The sequence below is a fragment of the Ranitomeya variabilis genome, chromosome 2 (assembly GCF_051348905.1).
Source record: "Ranitomeya variabilis isolate aRanVar5 chromosome 2, aRanVar5.hap1, whole genome shotgun sequence".
NCBI classification, from domain to species: Eukaryota; Metazoa; Chordata; class Amphibia; order Anura; family Dendrobatidae; genus Ranitomeya; species Ranitomeya variabilis.
This window is the reverse complement of record NC_135233.1, coordinates 822,832,310-822,853,763: the sequence shown is the minus strand read 5'-3', so window position 1 is coordinate 822,853,763 and position 21,454 is coordinate 822,832,310. Positions and strand designations below refer to the sequence as shown.

Genomic DNA, 21,454 nt, shown 5'->3' with positions numbered 1-21,454 from the left:
TTCTGGTGGCCTTCCCTGTCACGAGATGTGCGAGGCTTTGTGCAGTCTTGTGACGTTTGTGCTCGGGCCAAGCCTTGTTGTTCTCGGGCTAGTGGATTGTTGTTGCCCTTGCCTATTCCTAAGAGGCCTTGGACGCACATCTCGATGGATTTTATTTCAGATCTGCCTGTTTCTCAGAAGATGTCTGTCATCTGGGTGGTGTGTGACCGTTTCTCTAAGATGGTCCATTTGGTTCCTCTGCCCAAGTTGCCTTCTTCTTCCGAGTTGGTTCCTCTGTTTTTTCAAAATGTTGTTCGTTTGCATGGTATTCCTGAGAATATCGTTTCTGACAGAGGGACCCAATTCGTGTCTAGATTTTGGCGGGCATTCTGTGCTAGGATGGGCATAGATTTATCTTTTTCGTCCGCTTTCCATCCTCAGACGAATGGCCAGACTGAGCGGATTAATCAGACCCTGGAGACATATCTGAGGTGTTTTGTGTCTGCTGACCAGGATGATTGGGTTGCTTTTTTGCCATTGGCGGAGTTCGCTCTCAATAATCGGGCCAGCTCTGCCACTTTGGTGTCCCCGTTTTTCTGTAATTCGGGGTTTCATCCTCGATTTTCCTCTGGTCAGGTGGAATCTTCGGATTGTCCTGGAGTGGATGCTGTGGTGGAGAGATTGCATCAGATCTGGGGGCAGGTGGTGGACAATTTGAGGTTGTCCCAGGAGAAGACTCAGCTTTTTGCTAACCGCCGTCGTCGTGTTGGTCCTCGTCTTCGTGTTGGGGACTTGGTGTGGTTGTCTTCTCGTTTTGTCCCTATGAGGGTCTCTTCTCCTAAGTTTAAGCCTCGGTTCATCGGCCCGTATAAGATATTGGAGATTCTTAACCCTGTTTCCTTCCGTTTGGACCTCCCTGCATCCTTTTCTATTCATAACGTTTTTCATCGGTCATTATTGCGCAGGTATGAGGTACCGGTTGTGCCTTCCGTTGAGCCTCCTGCTCCGGTGTTGGTTGAGGGTGAGTTGGAGTACGTTGTGGAGAAAATCTTAGACTCTCGTGTTTCCAGACGGAGACTCCAGTATCTGGTCAAGTGGAAGGGATACGGCCAGGAGGATAATTCTTGGGTGAATGCATCTGATGTTCATGCCTCTGATCTGGTTCGTGCCTTTCATAGGGCCCATCCTGATCGCCCTGGTGGTTCTGGTGAGGGTTCGGTGCCCCCTCCTTGAGGGGGGGGTACTGTTGTGAATTTGGATTCTGGGCTCCCCCGGTGGCTATTGGTGGAATTGAACTGGTGTCTTCATCTTCTCTGTTCACCTGTTTCCATCAAGATGTGGGAGTCGCTATATAACCTTGCTGCTCTGTTAGTTGCTTGCCGGTCAACAATGTTATCAGAAGCCTCTCTGTGCTTGTTCCTGCTCCTAGACAACTACTAGATAAGTTGGACTCTTGTCCATGTTTGTTTTTGCATTTTTGTTCCAGTTCACAGCTGTAGTTTCGTTACTGTGTCTGGAAAGCTCTTGTGAACAGGAATTGCCACTCTGGTGTTATGAGTTAATGCCAGAGTTTTAAAGTAATTTCTGGATGGTGTTTTGATAGAGTTTTTAGCTGACCATGAAAGTGTCCTTTCTGTCTTCTGCTATGTAGTAAGTGGACCTCAAATTTGCTAAACCTATTTTCATACTACGTTTGTTATTTCATCTTGATTCACCGCCAATACATGTGGGGGGCCTCTGTCTCCTTTCGGGGTATTTCTCTAGAGGTGAGCTAGGACTAATATTTTCCTCTGCTAGCTTTATTTAGTCCTCCGGCTGGTGCTGGGCATCTAGAATCAACGTAGGCATGCTACCCGGCCACTGCTAGTTGTGCATTAGGTTTAGTTCATGGTCAGCTCAGTTTCCATCTTCCAAGAGCTAGTTCCTATATATGCTGATGCTATGATCTCTTGCCATTGAGATCATGACACCTCCCTCTGGGTATCCGAGTTCCACCAACGTCAGGTGGTCCTTGGTAGTGCTTTCAGGCACGGGTACCTCCTGCTTAGTAACCGGGTTCCAGTAACGTCAGCTGGTCCACGGTAGTTCCATTGGCTCTTGGACCTTCGGGTAGCCATCCGAGTTCCAGATCCATCAGCTGTTTCTCGGCATTTTCTCAGCCTTCTTGTACCTTCTGCTACATTTCCAAGTTCAAGACCCTAAAGACGATGACCCGGAAGACCACCCCTAAGATGATGACGACACCAGAGACGACAACCACCGAGATGACGACGACCCTGGAGACGATGACCCTGAAGACGACCCCGATGACGATGACCCCGATGACGACGACCCCGGAGACGATGACCCTGGAGACGACGACGACATGGGAGACCGAGAAGCAGAAGAACAAGAGGCTACAGAACAAAGAGCAGAAGAACATTAAGCATAAGACTAAATATCAGAGCAAAAGATATTATCTAAATTATAAGCAGAAGAAGACTAAGCAGTGTATGGGGGTGAGTCCGTTCCTCCTCGTGGTGCCCCTGGATAAAGCCTGATGCTGCAGGCCAAACTGAACGCGGACAAATGTAACTCTTTTGTGACAGGCAGAACGGAAGGTGAAATCTTCAAACTTTTATAGATAACAACTACGGGAATGCCTGTCACAAATAAGAATATGATGAAGAAGTTGAATATGAAAAAGATAATAGTTAAATAAAAAGAATATGAACAATGTAAAAAAAAAAATTAGAGGTAGAAGAAGATGAATAAGGTGAAGATAGTTGATGTCAAAGAAGCTGATGATGAGGATAATGAAGAAGAAAGTGTGGGAGAAGTAAAAAAGAAGGTGATGGACGTGGAAGTAGTGAAACATCAATATCTGACAAAATAAAAAAAAAAAATAGTCAAAATCTTTCTAACGCCGACCGTCATAAAAAAAAACAAAAAAACCTGCTATTCTATTTGTTTGGGCTAAACCTCTGTGCCTTTAATGTCTCCACCACCTCCCCCAATATATCCTACATTATTCTTAGTTGTTTTCCTTCATGTAGAATGAACCTACAAGGAAAGAAAGGGTTTATTTTAATTCCGATATTTTCGTCCCATTGACTTGCATTGGGATCGGGTATCGGTATCGGATTAGATCCGATACTTTGACGGTATCGGCCGATACTTTCCGATACCGATACTTTCCGATATCGGAAGGTATCGCTCAACACTACTTATTAGTCTTTGATTCCATCCAATCAGGACTAAATCTGTCAGAATGACTTAGGTACCGTTACACTAAACGACTTACCAACGATCACGACCAGCGATATGACCTGGCCGTGATCGTTGGTAAGTCGTTGTGTGGTCGCTGGGGAGCTGTCACACAGACAGCTCTCTCCAGTGACCAACGATCAGGGGAACGACTTCAGCATCGTTGAAACTGTCTTCAACGATGCCAAAGTCCCCGGGTAACCAGGGTAAACATCGGGTTACTAAGTGCAGGGCCGCGCTTAGTAACCCGATATTTACCCTGGTTACCATCGCTGTGACGCCGATCCAGCGATGTGTTCACTTGTAAAAAAAAACAAAAACAGTACATACTCACATTCCGATGTCTGTCACATCCCCCGCCGTCAGCTTCCCGCACTGACTGTGTCAGCGCCGGCCGTAAAGTAGAGCACAGTGGTGACGTCACCACTGTGCTCTGCTTTACGGCTGGCGCTGACATTCAGTGCAGGGAAGCTGACGGCGGGGGACGTGACAGACCTCGGAATGTGAGTATGTACTGTTTTTGTTTTTTTTTACAAGTGAACACATCGCTGGATCGGCGTCACACAGGCAGTGGGTGATCAGCGACCAAAAAAAAGGTCCTGATCATTCCCTACGACCAACGATCTCCCAGCAGGGGCCTGATCGTTGGTCACTGTCACACATAACGAGATTGTTAGCGGGATCGTTGCTACGTCACCAAAAAGCGTGACGTTGCAACGATATCGTTAACGAAATCATTATGTGTGAAGGTACCTTTATGACTCACTACAAAATCTGAGGAATGTGCTCCAAAGAAGTGGAGGGCACCAGGCCCTTACTTGGGTATTTGGACTGTAAAACTTTCACAACACTAATGTAATCCAATTAAGGATTTATTCTCTGAGCTCAGTTTGTTTGTTTATTTAAGTGTTCGTTTATTATACCTTGCCTCTTTCTTTGTATGCATATATTTGTATTTCTTCAGAAACTTTGTTATACCATGCCTGAGGAAGGGACCTAAGGGTACCGTTACACTAAATGATTTACCAACGATCACGACCAGCGATACGACCTGGCCGTGATCGTTGGTAATAGCAAATAGATAATGGCTGCACTCAAGTTTATTGTGCTAAAGCAAGGAAATGTGCAATACATGAAATGTGAACAGCATAATGGCTTGTGAAATTTATGAAAAAACACATGAGATTTTTAGCACAAAATTTGGCCAAATATTGTGAGCCCATTCTCCAAACGTCAAGGTAATCTCAGATCGAATGGGTAACTAACCTGTCTGCCTAGTGTGAACACTTACCTATGGCTAATAAAATGGTAAAGCCTGTATTTATAGAGGAGGTTAGAACCAACTGTGTTTGGATGTAGTTAAAATCACAGCATGGTGAAGGGCGGGGCGTTCAAGTCAGAAAAAGCAATACATAGTAAATATAGAAAAACTGACTGAACAGCCATCTAGTCTGAACTGGTGCATAACCAAAAAGTCTTACATAGCAAATAGATAATGGCTGCACTCAAGTTTATTGTGCTAAAGCAAGGAAATGTGCAATACATGAAATGTGAACAGCATAATGGCTTGTGAAATTTATGAAAAAACACATGAGATTTTTAGCACAAAATTTGGCCAAATATTGTGAGCCCATTCACCAAACGTCAAGGTAATCTCAGATCGAATGGGTAACTAACCTGTCTGCCTAGTGTGAACACTTACCTATGGCTAATAAAATGGTAAAGCCTGTATTTATAGAGGAGGTTAGAACCAACTGTGTTTGGATGTAGTTAAAATCACAGCATGGTGAAGGGCGGGGCGTTCAAGTCAGAAAAAGCAATACATAGTAAATATAGAAAAACTGACTGAACAGCCATCTAGTCTGAACTGGTGCATAACCAAAAAGTCTTACATAGCAAATAGATAATGGCTGCACTCAAGTTTATTGTGCTAAAGCAAGGAAATGTGCAATACATGAAATGTGAACAGCATAATGGCTTGTGAAATTTATGAAAAAACACATGAGATTTTTAGCACAAAATTTGGCCAAATATTGTGAGCCCATTCACCAAACGTCAAGGTAATCTCAGATCGAATGGGTAACTAACCTGTCTGCCTAGTGTGAACACTTACCTATGGCTAATAAAATGGTAAAGCCTGTATTTATAGAGGAGGTTAGAACCAACTGTGTTTGGATGTAGTTAAAATCACAGCATGGTGAAGGGCGGGGCGTTCAAGTCAGAAAAAGCAATACATAGTAAATATAGAAAAACTGACTGAACAGCCATCTAGTCTGAACTGGTGCATAACGAAAGAGTCTTATCGTTGGTAAGTCATTGTGTGGTCACTGGAGAGCTGTCACACAGACAGCTCTCCAGCGACCAACGATGCCGAAGTCCCCGGGTAACCAGGGTAAACATCGGGTTACTAAGCGCAGGGCCGCGCTTAGTAACCTGATGTTTACCCTGGTTACAAGCGAACACATCGCTGGATCGGTGTCACACACACCGATCCAGCGATCACAGCGGGAGATCCAGCGACGAAATTAAGTTCCAAACGATCTGCTACGACGTACGATTCTCAGAGGGGTCCCTGATCGCTGCTGCGTGTCAGACACAGCGATATCGCATGGATATCGCTGGAACGTCACGGATCGTACCGTCGTAGCGACCAAAGTGCCACTGTGAGACGGTATCCTTAGAAGTCCCGTAGGCTTGCTTTGTACCATCATTTATTTTAGTTTTGTTAGCCATTAAAATGTATCATATCTACAAGATTATCCTGTTTTTCACACTGAGAGCATTATTTTTATCCTTACTATCTTGCTGACATGATTCACTAATAAAGAAGAATTTTACTCCATGAAGCCGAATCTTCCTTTAGCAGACCTCGACCTCCTCCATTTGTTCCTCGGCTCCTGCATCTTCGCTATCAGTCTGTCTGGTACCATGAGCCCCCCCCCTCGATAGCTGGAAGCCACCCTCCAATGGCACCCACCTGTGCGATGACAGTCTAAAAATTTGAGATATTGTTATCCCTTGCACATCTTTTTCTGCTTCCATCTCTTCCTCTGGGACCATTATCTCCTCACACAGACTATTCAAAGTGTGCTCTAGCATATAAATGACCAGAATAGTGATGCTGATGACGGCATCATCAGTACTAACAATCTTAGTAGCCATTTCAAAACTGTGCAGAAGGGTGCAGAGGTCCTTCATCTGTGTCCTATCCACAAGCGTGATTTGCACCACGTCTATACTGAGTTGGCCCAAGAAATGCTGAAGGACATAATTATTTGACCCCTTGCTGATTTTATAAGTTTGCCCACTGACAAAGAAATGAACAGTCTACAATTTTAAGGGTTAGTTAATTTTATTATTAAGAGACAGAACATCAAAAATAAAATCCAGAAAATCACATTGTAATAATTATATACATCTATTTTCATTTTGCAGTGAGAAACATGTATTTGATCCCCTACCAACCATTAAGAGTTCTGGTTCCTACAGACCAGTTAGACGCTCCTAATCAACTCATTACTTGCATTAAAGACAGCTGTCTTACATAGTCACCTTTATAAAAGACACCTGTCCACAGACTCAATTAATCAGTCAGACTCTAATCTCTACAACATGGGCAAGACCAAAGAGCTTTGTAAGTATGTCAGGGACAAAATTATACACTTGCACAAAGCTGAAATGGGCTACAAAACTATATGTAAGATGCTGGGTGAGAAAGGGACAACTGTTGGTGCAATAGTAAGAAAATGCAAGAAATACAAAATGACTGTCAATCGACATCGATCTGGGACACCATTCAAAATCTGACCTCGTGTGGTATCCTTGATGATGAGGAAGCTGAGAGATCAGCCTAAAATTAAACAGTGGGAACTTGTTATTGATCTCAAGGCAGCTGGGACCACAGTCACCAAGAAAACCATTGGTAACACATTACGACGTAAAATCCTGCAGTACCTGCAAGGTCCCCCTGCTCAAGTAGGCACATGTTCAGGCCCATCTGAAGTTTGCCAATGAACACCTGGATGATTCTGTGAGTGATTGGGAGAAGATACTGTGATCAGATGAGACAAAAATTAACCTATTTGGCATTAAGTCAACTCGCCGTGTTTGGAAGAGAAATGCTGCCTATGACCCAAAGACCATCGTTCCCACTGTCAAGCATGGAGATGGAAACATTAAGTTTTGGGGGTGTTTCTCTGCTAAAGGCACAGGACTACTTCACCACATCAATGGGAGAATGGATGGAGCCATGTACCATAAAATAATGAGTTACAACCTCCTTCCCTCCACCAGGACATTAAAAATGGGCCATGACTGGGTCTTCCAGCAAGACAATGAACCAAAACATACAGCCAAGGCAAAATAGGAGTGGCTCAAAAAGAAGCACATTAAGGTCATGGAGTAGCCTAGCCAGTTTCCAGACCTTAATCCCATAGAAAACTTATGGAGGGAGGTGAAGCTCCGAGTTGCCAAGCAACAGCCTCAAAATCGTAATGATTTAGAGATGATCTGCAAAGAGGAGTGGACCAAACTTCCTGACTGCTGTGCTTGCCAACAAGAGTTGTGCCACGAAGCATTGTCTTGTTTGCCAGAGGGATAAAATACTTATTGCTCACTGCAAAATTCAAATAAATTTATATAATTATACAATGTGATTTTCTGGATTTTGTTTTTGATATTCTATCTCTCAATGTTAAAATTAACCTACCGTTAAAAGTATAGACTGTTCATGTCTTTGTCAGTGGGCAAACTTACAAAATCAGCAAGGGCCACAACCAGGCTTGCATCGTTATCGCACACGGCCTTCCCTAGCTCCACATTCAGTGGAGACAGCCATTACTTTAATTCGGCCTTGTTGGCTGTCCCCAGACTGCAATCTCAAAAAAACACAGTGCGTTGTATAGTTGACCGATGTACAGTGACACCATCTGCAGCAAGTTGATGCTGCAGATCTCTGGAGGTGGCCTGAGGATTGTCCTTGACTGATCTCACCATTCTTCTTCTCTGCCTTTCTGATATTTTTCTTGGCCTGCCACTTCTGGCCTTAACAAGAACTGTACCTGTGTTCTTCCATTTCCTTACTATGTTCCTCACAGTGGAATTTGACAGGTTAAACCTCTGAGACAGCTTTTTGTATCCTTCCCCTGAACAACTATGTTGAATAATCTTTGTTTTCAGATCATTTGACAGTTGTTTTGAGGAGCCCATGATGCCACTCTTCAGAGGAGATTCAAACAGGAGAACAACTTGCAAGTGGCCACTTTAAGTAGCTTTTCTCATGATTGCATACACCTGGCTATGAAGTTCAAAACTCAATAAGGTTACAAAACCAAAAAAAGTGCTTTAGTAAGTCAGTAAAAAGTACGTAGGAGTATTTAAAACAAGAAAATGATAAGGGTGTCCATACTTATGCACCTGTCAAATTTTGTTTGAATGCAGATTGCACATTTTCTGTTAGTACAATAAACCTCATTTCAAGGCAGAAACATTACTGTGTCCAACAGTTATTAGAAATATGAAACTGAAATAGCTGTTGCAAAAAAAAACCATTTTTATAAAACATTAAGCTTAAGATTAATAGGGGTGCCCAAACTTTTTCATATGACTGTAATTGTCTAATTATTGCAATTTTTTGCCTCTACTGAGTTTTTTTTGCAAATTTGGCAGATAACGTGAGTTGGGTCTCAAAAAAGGCCCAGAATAGGCCACCCTTGCCACCCTTGCGAACTGCACACTCGCAATCAGTGCTGGCCGCAGCCAGAGTTGGGTGAGGATGTAGTGCTTGTCATGGGTGCATCACTTTGTGTCTGTGTGGGAAGCTGCAACTTAACCTCCTCATCCTCCTCCTCCTCCTCCTCCACCTCTTCTGCTGTGCTACTCAGCTGCATTCCTCTGGGTTCACACCAAGTAGGATCTACAACCTCATAGTCATCCTCTTTGTTCTCATACGCAATTCCCTGAGAGTCACCCTCCTTCTTTTTCTACACTGACACCACACTATAGTCTAAGTGCGCCTCTAGTATCTGAGTCTAATCAGTATCACCTCCATATTCGGTGGTTATTGTCTGGTGACAAGGGTCTACTATGTCTGGTCCTGGATCTAACATAAAAAAAATTTGGGGCATTGGTGCAGATGATTTCCTACACTGGATTATATGATTCTTCATAGCAGACCTCTGATGATCAGAATGACCCTTTTGTCATTCCCCACAGTTTGTTGGGTGTTTGGAAATTTGTGACACGGGATGGAAAAAGGGTGATTGGGGTGCCACCTCTGAGGATAATACTGTGTTTGATGTTAAGGTGGAGGAAGAGGGGGAAAGGCCACATGATGCAGCTCTTGTCATCCACTGTAGCACATGCTCTTTTTGAGCCTCATCTACAAGTTGTACCACTGTGCGGATGCCCAAGAAAGGGAGGCGAGTAGCTCATCCAGTAACAGATGTTGTCAGTGGTCTTTGGATAGGACGAAACAGTGTTTGTTCAGTTGAGCTTTCATTAACATTAACACCTAATCCACCTACATGTCGAACACCAAGCCTATTTTCCCTTCCTTCTCTTCTTGTAACCTAAATGAACAATCACTATTTATTTTCTTAGATACTGTGTCTGAACAACCCTGTTATAACTAACGATTTTCAGTGGAAATCTGGCCTTCTGATTTGTCATTGAAACACGGTTTTATCACAAACGATTTGGATTAGCTAATTGGACCGCCTGGCTGCAGCACAATATTAGGCCTACTGATTTTAAGGTTGAAATCTGGCCTTCTGATTTGTCAATGAGACACAATTTTATCCTAAATGTTTTGGATTAACTAATTGGGCCTTGTTTTAGCACCCCAATATTAGGCCTAACAATTTTTAAGAGGAAATCTGGCCTGATTTGTCTCTGAAACACAGTTTTATCACAAATGATTTGGATTAGCTAATTGGGCCTCTTCAATGCACCCCAATATTAGGCCTAACAATTTTTAAGGGGAAATCTGGCCTTCTTATTTGTAACTGAAACACTATTTTATCACAAACGATTTAAGTTAGCAAATGGACCTCCTGAGACTGCCACATAGTTTTTGCACATCTAGTTAGATGCTGGAAGATTTATTTCATATAGCACAGGATCCTATCTAGCTAACTGACAAGATCACTTGCAGCACTATCAGGAGCGGCATCTCTGCACTGTGACACTGAGAAAATGGCACCAGCAAAGCAAGATGTCCACTTTTTATATCCAGGGACATGTGATTTCGGCAGCCAATCACAGAAGACCTTGTGTTATGACGTTGTGGATGGTTTCTGTGCCCTGATTGGATGCCAGAATTAACATGCATAATGTTAAGGGGGAAAAAAAGAGCATGCCACTCCTCTAACCTATCCACACACCCTCCCTTCATCAAACACATCCCCTCATCCCCCTAGTCACGGAAGCGCTGTGATTTTCCAAACTATGACCAAATTTTGATGACTTTGAGAAAAAATTGCTTGTGAAACCAAACATGAATCCAAATGTGCAACGTTCGTGCCTAATTTGAGATTGGTGAACGTGTTACAAACAAGTTCGCTCATCTCTAGATACAACATCTGGCTGTGATTGAGACGAGTGGCATTTCAAATCTTCCATTACGTCTTCTGATTCCTGTCCAGTAAAAAAAGGCAAAGGAAGTAGATTGTGAACTGTATTATGCATTACTACCACTAAGATGGTTTTTAGTAGCAGTGCCAGTAGTGTTGCAGCTGCTAGCAGTTCCCACATTTTTTCTATGATGTTGTTTCAATCATGTTACTACATCCATTGACTTTGCCACATTTTGGTCTAACTTACATTTTTGACACAAGTATAATGTTTAACTGCTTTCCAAACTTTTTCTATCACTAGGTAGAATGTGCAGACCTCTTATCCATACACCATACAGGCATAGAATGGAACTCTTTGGCCTCTCCAAATCTTATATAACTCCTCTAATTGTTTGCACTAGACTATGTGATATTATTGTTGCAGAGCATTATGTGGAAGCTCTTCTGGCTGTGCCTGATGCAATTAGCCCACTCTCTGTGTCTTCAGTAGTGCGTTGTATGGCAGTGAGCTCTTTTTAGCTGATCCTCAAGAAACGGATTTCAGATTGTTAAAATTTATTGGAACCTAAAAATCAACCTGAAATTGACCTCCTGCAGATAAATCCACTCATCTCGAATTGCTTGCTACTCAGGCACTCTAGATCTGTCCTGATTACTGGAAGCATCTCATGCCATGCATTTTCTTTCTCTTCTTCATTCACTCTTTCTCCTTTCTCTTTGCCTCTGTAGCTCACGTCAAAATTACAAAAGCTGGCCTTCCATTAAATAAATTAACCCCTCCACGACATCCGCCGTATATGTACAGAGCTGTGGAAGGTGCATCCCCACAAACCCCCATACATGTACGGTGTGACTAGTGCGAGAGCTCATTTCGAGCATCTGCATGATTAAAAGTGGGTGACACCCTGCAGGAATGCCCATGATTGGTGCTAGAGCCGACCTTGGACATATAAGCCCTCTGATACCGCTGTCAATAGCAACAGAGATATCGATTGAGTTGCAGTGGGAAGGAGCTCCCTCTCTGCTCCGAATGGTACAATGTGATTGCGGTCTCGTTGTGCACGCAGGTATGGTAAGCTCTTTGTGAGAGCTGACATGCCTCTTCCATGTATGTGATGTACAGATCTAATAACCTGCAATGCAAAAGCATTTAAGAGTATTAGATCATCGATCAGGACAGGGAAACTTGAAGTACCATACTGGGACAAGATAAGATACTGGAAAAAAAAAAGATGTAAAAATATGAAAAAAAAAATCACAAAATAAAAACAAAAATATTAATCTAATAAATACATATATTTATGTAAAAAGAAAAATAAACAAAGAATAAAAATTTGATATTGTTGCGTCTGGAAGAACTCGACCTATAAAAATTGTCACAATAGTTAACCGCTTCAGTAAACACCGTAAAAAGAAAGTGGTACGAAATGATTCTTTTTCATCAAACCACACACAGTGGAATAAAACTTGATTAAAAATATAAATGTAAATAAATATGGTATCGCTGAAAACATCATCTTGTCCTGCAAAAAACAAGCCACTATAAAGCTCCATGAGTAGACAAAAAATCCTATAGCTCTATAAATCGATGTAAAAACAATTATTTTTTTATAAAATAGTTTTATTGTTTAAAAGTGGAAAAACATAAAAAAATGATATAAATGAGATATCATTGTCATCATATGGCCCTGAAGGATAAATCTATTTTATCACTATTACCATCACATGACTCTGTCAGCAGAAATACAGAAAAATTATAGCTCTCAATATATGGAGATTCAAAAACTTTGTTTTGCAAAAAAATGCATTTTTTAGTGTGAGACAGTAGCAAAACATAAAAATATAAATCTGCTAATCTGCAAATGCAATGACCCAAAGAATAAAGTCATCTAATCACACTGCAGAGAAATGTCATAAAAAATAAATAAAATAAGTTCTAGACTTGCAGTTGATGTGTTCATTCTACCTCAGCAATGCTCGGCTCACATTTATCCTGTGCTCTATGCTGAGCGCTTACACCTGGGTTTTTTTTGTAAATCACTGAAATACGTGATTCAGACAGAAACTCCGGCAGAAGATCCCCTATAATCAGACAGATTTAGTCACTGTGTACGCTGTCTGGCCTATGATCTGGTGGTGTCTGTCTTTTTAACCCTGCATCAGTTGCTTTAAGCCTGAAAGGCACAGTTCACACATTTTTTTTACCCCTATTCCCCAAGGTGGCAAGTAATCCCACACCTCTTAGTACCTTCCTATCTTTAAGTGCTGCTTGAAACCCCCCACTCAGTTTTACCACTCTCCTCATGAAGAGCATGTGTGGCCGACTTGGCCTTTCAGGTTTTCACTAGTTACTTTCTGAGTTTTTTTCATCACAATTTCTTATTTTGCTTGTTTTATGAATGAATAATGCAAAGTTTGTGGATACTTCATAGAAATAAGTAGGGCTTTCTTACAAAAAGAGGGTTTTGGTAGAAAATGGTCTTTCCGGCACCTTGCGACTGAACATGTAATAATAATCCCTGATATGATATTATAATATGATCTGTCAAACTTGTAATTCTCTCTGCCAATGTGTTTCTTCTTCAGAAATGTTAACATTCAAATCTGAATGAATATACTGTACCTACAGTAGCAACTAAGTGCCTTAAAATATTTTCTTCTCCAAACTGTACTGTTTAGTTATAGTTATGTCCTGAAATATGGAGGCTATTTGGCGGTAGTTGTGAAATTTCTGTACTTTTTGTTTTATTACGTTTATGGTTATAAAAATACATTTTGCATCTGATTTTGTGTACTCTCTTTTAATTCATCCATATAAAGGTCACTGATTACTTTTAGAGCCCAGAAATTGAAATAATGAGATATTATAGGTGGTCTTCTAACCATTGCCTGTCATGCGCCCTGCGCCTGAACTCAGGAGTGCCAGAGATGCACCTTACCCAGCATGCATAAAGCGCAGCTGGCCATAGTTTTGTGAACCTCTGAAAAGAAGGACACCATTGATATGAGGCCAGATGGAGTCCAGAGTAACTCTGTTGCCTCATTATGATAAATGGAATCATCAGCATTTCAACTGAATCACATCATTCATAGATTTAGATGGAAACCCAGATGTAAATCATCAGCATAAATCAAAGAATACATGTGATCCAACATTTTATGAAAAATGTTCTCACTAAAAATTTTAACTGAATTCACAAAAAAGCAAGTCCCCACTCAGGTTTGTCAACTGTGAATGGAAATATAGGGGAGCCATGTTTCTTGTCTCACAAATGCAATGGAAAAGCGCTATGGTTCCTCACACCCCAAAAGAAAAATGATATGTACTCCCCTGGAAGTACTGTAAAGCCACATATAGGGTAATGCAACATTCAGCAGAAATTGTCTGACAAATTTTGGTGCCATTTTTATCCATTTCCCTGTGTGAAAATATAAAATCTAGGGATAGAAACATGTTTTTTTGGCAAAAATGTAAATATTTTTCCTTTACTGTGTCTGCAAATTGAGAATCTGATTTGGCTTTTAGCCTAAGTCATATTGCAAGACTCATTAAAGGGTTGACATAGATGTGTAGAATTGCTACTTCCAATAGGTGGCACTAGAGATCATGTCCTCTGTCTTTTTGTCTGAAGAGACAATTTACATATTTATTTTCCCAGAGGAGCATGCAAGACGTTTCAGTTTCTTCATACTGACATGCCAGACCTGACATGTCAATCTCCACAAAAAAAACCTAGTCCTTAGATCATAATTCCTTTATTCTCCTGAGGCTTAAAAATGCACACTATACTCCTGGATGAATTCCTCAAGAGGTGTAGTTTTGAAAACTGTATGAATTGTTGGGGTTTCTGCTGTTTTGGCATGTCAGGGGCTCTTCAAATGAGACATGGCATCCACAATGTATTCCAGATGAAATTGCTTTCCAAAATTCAATTGGTATGCCTTCTCTTCCAAGCGCTGCAGTGTGCCCAAACAGTAGTTTTTCACCACATATGTGGTATCCGTGTACTCAAGACAAATTGCACAACAAATTGTATGGTCCATTTTCTCTTGTTACTCTTTTGAAAATGAAACATTTGGGTCTGAATTATCAGTTATTAGTGGGAAAAATGTATTATTTCATTTTCAAGGCTCAAAATTATAAACGTCTGTAAAGCATTTGTGGATCGAAGGTGCTCACCACTCTTCTATACAAATTCCTTGAGGGATGTAGTTTCGAAACATAATGGTGTCGCTTGAGGGGGGTTTTTCACTGTTAGGCACATCAAATGCTCTGATAATGCGACATGGTATCAGCTATCAATTCAAGCCAATTTTGCATTCCAATAGTAAAACTGTGTCTCTTCCCATGTGAGCTCTGCTGTGCACCAAAGCAGCAGTTTCCACCACATATGGGATATCGGTGTATTTAGGAGAAATTGCACATCAAATTGTATGGCACATTTTCTTCTTTTACCCTTGTTAAAATGAAAAACTAGAGAGAAAACAACATTTTTGCATGAAAAAATATATTTTTCATTATCACAGCTCAGCGATATAAAATTCTGTGAAGCACCTGTGGGTTCAAGGTGCTCATCACACCTCTAAATAAATTACTTGAGGGGAGAAGTTTCCAAAATGGGTCAGTTTGTGGGAGTTTTCCACTGTTTATGCACTTTAGGGGCTTTGCAAATGCAACATGGTGTACATTATCTGTTACAGTCAATCTTGGGTTCCAAACGTCAAATTGTGCCCCTTCCCATTTGATGCCTGCCTGTTGTGAATTCTGCTTTTGGGCTCCCTCCGGTGGTTGTAGGTGGTAATGCAGTTGTCCCTGAGTTGCAGTCCTGGTCAGGTGTATCTGCTGATTGCAGTTCTGACTGGGGTATTTAGGCGTGCAGGATTCATTAGTCCTTGCCAGTTGTCAATTGTTGTTGGGAGGTGTTGGACCTCTGCCTGGTTCCTCCTGCCTTTCTGCCAAGTCAGCAAAGATAAGTGTCTGGTTTTGTTTCTTTGGCACACATGCTGTGTGCTTCATAATTCAGTGCTATTCTTTTGTGTTTTCTTGTCCAGCTTAGATTGTGTCAGTATTTTCTCAGTCTGTGTTGGATTCTCTGGGGTTGCAGATATTCACTCCACGTCTTTAGTTAGATTGTGGAAGTTTTTGTATTATCTGCTGTGGATATTTTGTGAAGGGTTTTAATACTGACCACTTAGTATTCTGTCCTATCCTTTCCTATTTAGCTAGAGTGGCCTCTTTTGCTAAATCTTGTTTTCTGCCTGCGTATGTCTTTTCTTCTCCTACTCACAGTCAATATTCGGGGGGGCTGCCTATCCTTTGGGGGTCTACTCTGAGGCAAGGTAGTATTTCTATTTCCATCTATAGGGGTATTTAGTCCTCCGGCTGTGTCGAGGTGTCTAGGGTTTGTTAGGCACACCCCACGGCTACTTCTAGTTGCGATGTTAGTTCAGGATCTGCGGTCAGTACAGTTTCCACCCACTCCAGAGAAAGTTTCATGCGGCTCCAAGGTCACCAGATCATAACACCTGCCGTACTCCTAACCAATAGTTTTTCACCAGAAATGGGGTATCAATGTACCCAGGAGAAATTGCACAACCAATTTTATGGTTAATTTTCCCCTGTTACCCTTGTAAAAATGCTAAATTAGGGGTTAAATTAACATTTTTATGGGACAAATTTAAATCTTCACATTTTCCTTCCACATTGCTTTAATTCCAGAAAAGCTCCTAAAGCGTTAATAAACTTCTTGAATATGGTTTTAAACACTTTGAGTGGTGCTGTTTTTAAAATGTTGTCACTCTAGGGTATTTTCTGTCAAATAGGCCCCTCATAGTAACTTCAAATGTAATGTGGTCACTAAAACGGTTTTGTAAATTTTGCTGAAAAATGAGAAAAACATTTTAACTTCCTAGCAAAAAAAATGTTTAAAAAATTATTCTGATGTAAAAATAGATATATGGGTAATGTTATTTATAAATTGTTTTGTATAGCATGATTTTTTGATTTAAGGATATACAAATTGAAAGTTTGAAAATTGCTAAATTTTGAAAGTTTTAGACCAAATTTCAATATTTTTACTAGTAAACACAACAAATTTCAACCTAAATTTACCACTAACCTAAAGTACAACCTCCGAATCATAGGGATTCATTGAAGTGTTCCAGAGTTATTAGCACATAAAATGACACTGGTCAGGATTGTAAAATTTGGCCTGGTCAGAAGATGAAGACAGGGATTCAAATGAATTGCATACATTTCAGGGAAACCTCAGAGTGTTCAACATGGATGTGATACTGCACAAATATTCTTTCCGTACTTGGAGACATTTTCTCTTGTTTAGTAGCATGAAGAAAATATATCGGTGAATATTATTCACAGATCTTAGAAACAATTTATTTTTATATTTCCAGTCATGAATATTATGTTTTTATTGACAGGATGCTTTAAAGAAGGATCCTATTATCAAGAAGCATCAATACAGAAATACAACTGCAATTACTGGTAATGGTTTTGTTTTTAATATATTGCTAAATGTTTCTTATGTAATTGATGATGTTTCACTGCCATTTTATTTCAATTGCAGTACTGTACAGAAATATTCAGCCCTTCTAGATGTTTGACTTATTTTAAGTAATAAACTGTAATTGTCAAACATTAATTTAATATTTAAGATTGTAATAAAATAATAGAATCTGGTTAGTGGTTGCAGGAAGAAATAAAAACTAAATTTCCTATAAATTGTCAGTTTTTCATATGCTAATGTGATATAAACCATGCTATATATCGAACCTCATGACAGTAAAGTCACCACTATCTCTAAAGGGGATAACAGGGCTATGAATCACAGAATGATGTCTTCCATCTTCACAGAAAAAAGTTTGAACTATATTAAGTTGCTTCAGGAGTAGGCAGGCTCCAAAAAAAAATGCAGGAATGCAGAACAAAACCTGCCAAGGTTACACAACCTTGAGATATCCCCTACATGAGTAACATGAGATGAACGTTATTACTTGTCACTGTTGTGTTTGAAACTGTTAAGCTGTAAAGCGCTGCAGAATATGTTGGCGCTATATAAATAAAGATTATTATTATTATCTGCTTTGAAAGCAAAGCTTGCATTGTTCAGTTCGGTGTTGGAACTAAAGATGAGTGAACCTTCTAAGGCTCAGTTCAGCTCAGATCAGCGAACTTACCAATGTTCGCCGAACAGTTCATCAAACATAATCAAACCCAATGGAATTCAATTGGAGGCAGGTGGATGAGTGACAGGTGTAGGTCTGGTGCTCTGAGAGCCCTGCCAAATTCAGGCTACACATACAGTGGGTACAGAGAGTATTCATACCATATGTGCAGGCTTGGGTCCACCATGCAGAGATACCTGCTGCAAAGTAATGGCAGATGGACACTGAGCTCACACGTGGGTTAAACTTCACCCCATGTGAAATGTAAGTGACCTCTGTTGCCTCACAGAGTCACGCTGTACACAGAAACTAATACCCTAACTAGGGTTGTGCTTGCTCTGGAACTCTTCTGTGCTAACCGCACACCAGATGTTAAGCGAAAGGGAAAAAATAGAGCAGCTGGAGATAATGTGTTTTTGGTTATTGTAACTTCTTGGTAGTCTTTTCAGGCTTGTAACAGAGGAAAAAAGAAACCTAACAAAAGTAACAGTAAATAACATAAAAAATTAAATGCATTTGGAACTCTCTTAACCTCACTGTAGCTGTATACAGTTCATTTCATTGTAATGAGTAATTGCTCTCTGATACAGAAGACAATGAGAAGTTTTTCAGAATTTGAACCCTTTACAGACTTTTTTTGTATGTTTATTGTAGACCACGCTTACATATCCTCATTAATATATACAGATTGGAAACAGCAAGAGACACCGAGACATATAGCAACAATCAATATATCTTCATGTGCAATTTAAGGAGCTATGCTATGTTAAGGAGTTAAATGTTATTCCCTAATCCTTTCTAAAAGCATATGTAAAACAGTGTACTTGTATAAAAATACTAAACAATTACGTGCTTGCCCACTTTCCGGCCCAGCTCCGATCCTTCATTCTGAGACTCCAGAAGTTTACATAGTAGATATAGGAAAAATGACTTCCGGTCTATACATAAACCTGCATTTTCCAGCTAGTCAAAATTGAAGTCAAGCAATGCAGAAGAGAGTAACACAGGAAACCTGGGAAGGCAACACTTGATAAGTATGGTAGTACAACTACACAATATTTCATACATATTTAGACGATTATTTACAAAGGTTTAAGGGATTACATTTTTGTTAAGAGTGCTCCTTTAAATATAAACACCTATCTACCTGAGTGGTACCAGACCACAATGAAGTGCAATAAAGCAGATATGTACATAGCTTAACACAATGCCAAAGTCTGTGATAACTGCGCAATTGGTTTATTTGTTTTGGGATGATGTCTGTTTGTTCATCTTTGTGGTGATTAAAGTATCAGGTTAAGGGGAGAAAGGATTTTCAATCTTTTCAGTGTTAATTAGTTAATTACTGTAGTTGACGCTTGCTAACTTTTCAAGTTCCAGAGACTTCAAGCAAAGCTTGCTGAGTAGGGCAAGGATTGTAATTAAGTGCAAGGAAGCATATCACTGCAAAGCTTAACGCAATACTATAATTCAACAGAAAAACAGCAAAATAAAAAGTGGTGTTGTGTTTATTTGTTTTTGCTTTTATATTTTTTTGGTCATTTATTCCCATTTAAATATGAACTCCAAGAGGAAAGCTATTGAGTTGTGTCTCTTGTGAAATCTATGCATGTCTTGTTAAGCCATTTGAGGGTAAAAAAAATCTGAGCTATATGCCAGTGTGCTGTACATTTGGAAGCCCAGGTCAGTGATCTAAATATGTAGCATTGCAAACCTGGAGGGAAATGTAAATCTCCCTGAGCAGGAGTGGAGTTATTATAAGGCCACATTCATATGTTCAGCAATTATCAGTATTTTACATCAGTACTTGTAAGCCAAAATCAGGAGCTGTTGAAAAATGCAGAAATGCACATGCTTCTATTATGCCTCTTCCCTGACTGTTCCACTCCTGGTTTTGGTTTGCAAATACTGATGCAAAATACTGACCAAATACTGAACATGTGAACATGGCCTAAATGAGTTTCCTAGCAAAAGAGAAAGTGTAACTGGTGCCAAAATGTTGAAAATGATGACTCTGTCTTTTTTCAACCTACGTAACAATGAACTTATGTAACTGAAGTGACTTGAAAAAGTATTCCTACCTCATGAACTTTTTCACATTACACCAAAAAACTTAAATGTAATTTATTGGGATTTTATGTGATACACCAATACAAAGCAGCAAGTATTTGTGAAGTGTAAAGGAAGTGATACATTGCTTTCAAACTATTTTAAAAATATAAATCTGAAAATAGTGACAACTGCATGTATTCAGCCCTGCAAGTCAATACTTTGTAGGACCAGCTTTTGCTGAAAACACTGCTGCAAGAGAGTGTTTTCAGAGTGAGGTGCAGTGTTATCTGTATCACTGACTGAGGTGGACTAAATATTTTATAAAAGATAACTTTTATTTAACTAATTAAAAATTCAATACCTTTCTACCATGCTTTCTACAGTCTATCCACCACGGCCTTTGGTGTGCACTTGGGTCATATCGTAGATATTAATAAGATATAAAATAAATTAGTAATCATGGTTCCATAATAAACTTTATATTTCTATAAAACACTCACTATCAAATCTATAGGAATTGTAATCTATATTCCTTTATGTGTTGTTTTGTTATTAGATATCTCATTGTTCAATACCTAAGTCTCTATAACATATATGTTGCACTATATTTATAAGTCAAAATATCCTGAGGTCCAGATCCTCCAAATAAACTGTCCCTATTCAAAGGGATCAATTTGATACAAATTGGTTGATCCCTCTTATTTACAGTTGAAGAGATATTGCACTTTGCCCATTTGTTTTATAACACCTAGAAGTACAGTGCAAGCAAAATATTTGAGTGTGGGGAGTAATACTCCTATTGTATATCACCTGATCCCTAATCTCAGTAGCAGACCACATGATCAATTAATAGCTCAACTATGAAACCGATACATCTGTTGGCTAACTGGCAACAATGATTCATCCAGTCCCTACTTTATGCTCTAATATAACTTATTATAACGTATTCATCACCTCAACGCGGGTTACTCACCCTTATTACTGGTGGGCTCATCAGGAGGCAATTCTAATAATCTTTTTGTGATTTTCCATATTCTTAGCACATATGGGATTATTGATATTTTGTTTATATTGGCCACAATGAGATCTGCGAGCGGCCGCACAGACGCCAGGCCTTTATAGAAAAGACCACACTCCCTGCCCTTTTGTGCTCTTGCACTGGCCAATCATGCTGTTCCTTTCTCAGATCCAATCAAATATGGCCACGTCAAACCCTAGCACATGCGCGTCATATGGGATGCGGTTGTTTCTATGGTTATAGAACGCCAGAGAGGCTACGGGGATCATTAACCCAATCATAGCCAGTTATCTTCACAGTCAAAATGCCATATGCTGTTATAAATAAATGGGGAATTATAGATGTTTTTAGTTTGTACAGTATCATAAATTTAGCAGATCGAGATTAAAATGAAGATTAATAT

The 21,454-nt window shown here is 40.0% G+C and overlaps 1 protein-coding gene across 2 annotated transcripts in view; it reads left to right on the top strand.

The window, feature by feature from the left end:
* The window catches only part of TINAG (tubulointerstitial nephritis antigen), a 284,737-nt gene that overhangs the window by 42,757 nt on the left and 220,526 nt on the right, over window positions 1-21,454 (top strand). For both annotated transcript variants that reach the window (XM_077290017.1, XM_077290016.1), the window contains exon 2: window positions 17,238-17,301. In XM_077290017.1, coding sequence (XP_077146132.1) covers window positions 17,238-17,301 — 64 coding nt within the window. The remainder of the gene's footprint in view (window positions 1-17,237; window positions 17,302-21,454) is intronic.